Below are 2862 nucleotides of genomic sequence, written 5' to 3' on the forward strand. Positions count from 1 at the left end.
CTCTTTTGGACCACCCTGCATGTTCCCCGGATCTAAACCCAATTGAGAACATTTGGGGATAGATGGCAAGGGAAGTTTACAAAAATGGACATCAGTTCCAGACAGTGGATGCCCTTCGTGAAGCCATCTTCAACACTTGGAGCAACGTTCCCACTAGCCTCCTGGAAACACTGGCGTCAAGCATGCCTAAACAATTGTTTGAAGTCATCGACAAGAATGGTGGAGCTATTCATTACTGAGTCCTTTTTTTTGACACGATTTCTGTTTTGGGGGGTTTTCGGGGTTTTTTGAGCTATGGTCTTAAACTTTTGATCAGCTGAAAAAAATCATGTTTGAGTGTAAATGCAGTTTTCAATTAATTCCCCGCTCAAATGTTTTTGTCTCTTATGCTGATTTCTTCTTTTAACATTGTGAATCTATACTTAGAACCTTCCTAAGATCCAATAGTGCAAAATGCAAATTCTTGCAATTTTTTGACTGGTCTTAAGATTTTGATCAGGAGTGTACATCTGATGAAGACTCTGGTTTGAACTTTCTAAGTTTGGAGGTTTTTGAACTGGACCTGAACTCAGGTGGTTTCCATGACAACAAACATTAAAGCCTCTTTTACTTTTACACAGAAAAATTTCAGAAATCACAAACTGGGTTTTAATGGATTCAGTGGAGAAGAATTTAGACCAGGTTTGACAAGAACCAGGATTTTTGATTCTGACCCAGAGCTGATCTAAGGTGCTCCAAATGTTCAACTTTTCAACTGAATGAAACATTTATAAATCAATAAATTCTGAAGTATCTGTGAATGATTTTAGTTGGACAAACATAGAAAACCTCCAACAGCTGCAGTGAACTGACCTCAGAACCTCCAGTCTACAGTTTGGACTCTCCAGCCCAGAACACAGATGCTTCACTCCAGAGTCAGACAGGTTGTCCTGACTCAGGTCCAGTTGTGTCAGATGGGAGGGGTTGGATTGCAGAGCTGAGGCCACAACTTCACAGTGAGTCTCTGAGAGTTCAGCACCAGCAGCTCTGTAATGATAGAAAAAGTAAAGTCAGCTGTAATAAAATCAGCCAGTCTGTCTGATAAACACAGACTGAAACCATCTGATGACTAAACAGTGATGTTATCATCTGATGAACATCTGCTCTTCACATCTGGGCTTCATCTTATCCCATCTGACACAGTGAATCTCTTCAGTCTCTTTTAATGAGAATCTTTGTTTTGCTTTAATCTGCATCTGAAAGAGGGAACATGGCGTTACATTTCTGCTTCCATCATGTCCACAGTCTGTCAGTGGGATCTGATCCAGAGTCAGAATGAAGACGTCTGCTTTAGAAAAACACTTGGACTCTTTTCTACTTTTCCTTTCAGCTCAGAAAATTTGGACAAAGTTCAACTCAGTGAACAGTTCCAGCTGGAAAGATGATCTCTTTGCTTCCTGTTCCTGTCAGCTCCAACTGTTCACGTCCACACGCATGATAATGCTGCTGATATCAAGCTTTAAGCTTCAGAACATCTCAGCAGCTTGTGGTGGTGGGGGGTTGTTGTTCAGCTGCAGGGGAGACATGGGCCAATGCTTCAGAGTCATGGAGTCAACAAATCAAGTTTACAGGAAGATTCAAACTATTTAAACCTCCCAAACTCACAGCTGCTCAAACTAAAGCTGCATTGTGAAGTTTTCCTCTGCTTCACTTTGAAATCAGACAAATATTTGACTCTTTGACTGCATTTTCTCAGCCGTCTGAGGCCAAAGTCAACTGCTGGAAAAGTCCACCATGTAACATTTGTTCAGGAGCTTTGAGATGTTTCAGCTCACAGAACTTCCTGCTTTTCTACACTGAGATATGACTGCTGTCTGCTGCAGGTAAGACTCTGATTACTCATAAGGACTTCATACAACCTTACTGCAAACAGTCTGAACATGTTTGTGGAAGTATTGTGTGAATCTATTCAGATGAACCAGTAGGGGGTAGTAATGGTCAGAACTCCACCAGGACTGGGATTCAGAAACCAGTTCTGTTCAGGACTGGAATATTTGCAGCGAGCTGAGATCCAGGAGGACTTCATCTGGTTCCTGTCAGACTCTGAGCTCTGTGTGGACAGACTTCAGACAGCAGGGATGGATTTATGTTCTCCTGTAGCTTACCGCCATCAGTGTGTGAATGGGTGAATGATTGTAGTGTAGGGAGCTTTGGGGTCCTTGGACTAGATCAAGCGCTATATAAGTGCAAGCCATTTACCATTCTTCAAAAGGAACTAAACTTTCATCCAGAAAAAGGACAGCAGAGGGTTGACTTTTTACCTCCAACTTTTAGCTCAATCTGAACTTTGAGGTCTTTTTATCCACATTATTTAAAAGGTTTGATGTTTCTGTTTAAACTCAGCAGATGTTTGTCCACCAAATACCCATCTGTCCACATGAACAACATGAGACAAATACAACATTTCTAAGTTGACCTTTGACCCTGTAAACTTGTTCAGTAATTTCTATGAAAATGTTTAATCTGATGAAGATTAAAAAGTGTCTCAAACTTGATCCAAACAGAATTCCCCCATGGCTCTAATAACTACTAATAATAATTCAAGATGCTGATCTACACTGACTGATGATGGGAATGAACATATCTGGACTCACAGAAACTTCCTGCAGTTCCTCACAGCTGGGATCAGCCTCCATCGTCCCTCCACTGATGTGTTGTACTTCTTCAGGTCCAACTCATCCAGAACCTCCTCTGACATCTGCAGCATATGGGCCAGAGCTGAGCAGTGGATCTCTGAGAGTTTCTTCTCTGATCTGTTCCCTGACTTCAGAAACTCTTGAATGTCCCGATGAACTGAGAGGTCCTTCATCTCCATCAGACAGT

General features: G+C 41.7%; 1 protein-coding gene across 1 annotated transcript in view; it reads right to left on the minus strand.

The window, feature by feature from the left end:
- LOC108229541 (NACHT, LRR and PYD domains-containing protein 12-like) overlaps positions 1–2856 on the minus strand; it is a 7582-nt gene extending 4726 nt beyond the window's left edge. Inside the window, exons 1-2 of the mRNA XM_025003541.2 lie at positions 2634–2856; positions 853–1026 (exon numbers count right to left, since the gene is read on the minus strand). Coding sequence (XP_024859309.2) covers positions 853–1026; positions 2634–2854 — 395 coding nt within the window. The 5' untranslated portion in view covers positions 2855–2856. The remainder of the gene's footprint in view (positions 1–852; positions 1027–2633) is intronic.
- Positions 2857–2862: the final 6 nt, after the last annotated feature.

The sequence above is a fragment of the Kryptolebias marmoratus genome, unplaced genomic scaffold, assembly GCF_001649575.2.
Source record: "Kryptolebias marmoratus isolate JLee-2015 unplaced genomic scaffold, ASM164957v2 Scaffold198, whole genome shotgun sequence".
NCBI lineage: Eukaryota > Metazoa > Chordata > Actinopteri > Cyprinodontiformes > Rivulidae > Kryptolebias > Kryptolebias marmoratus.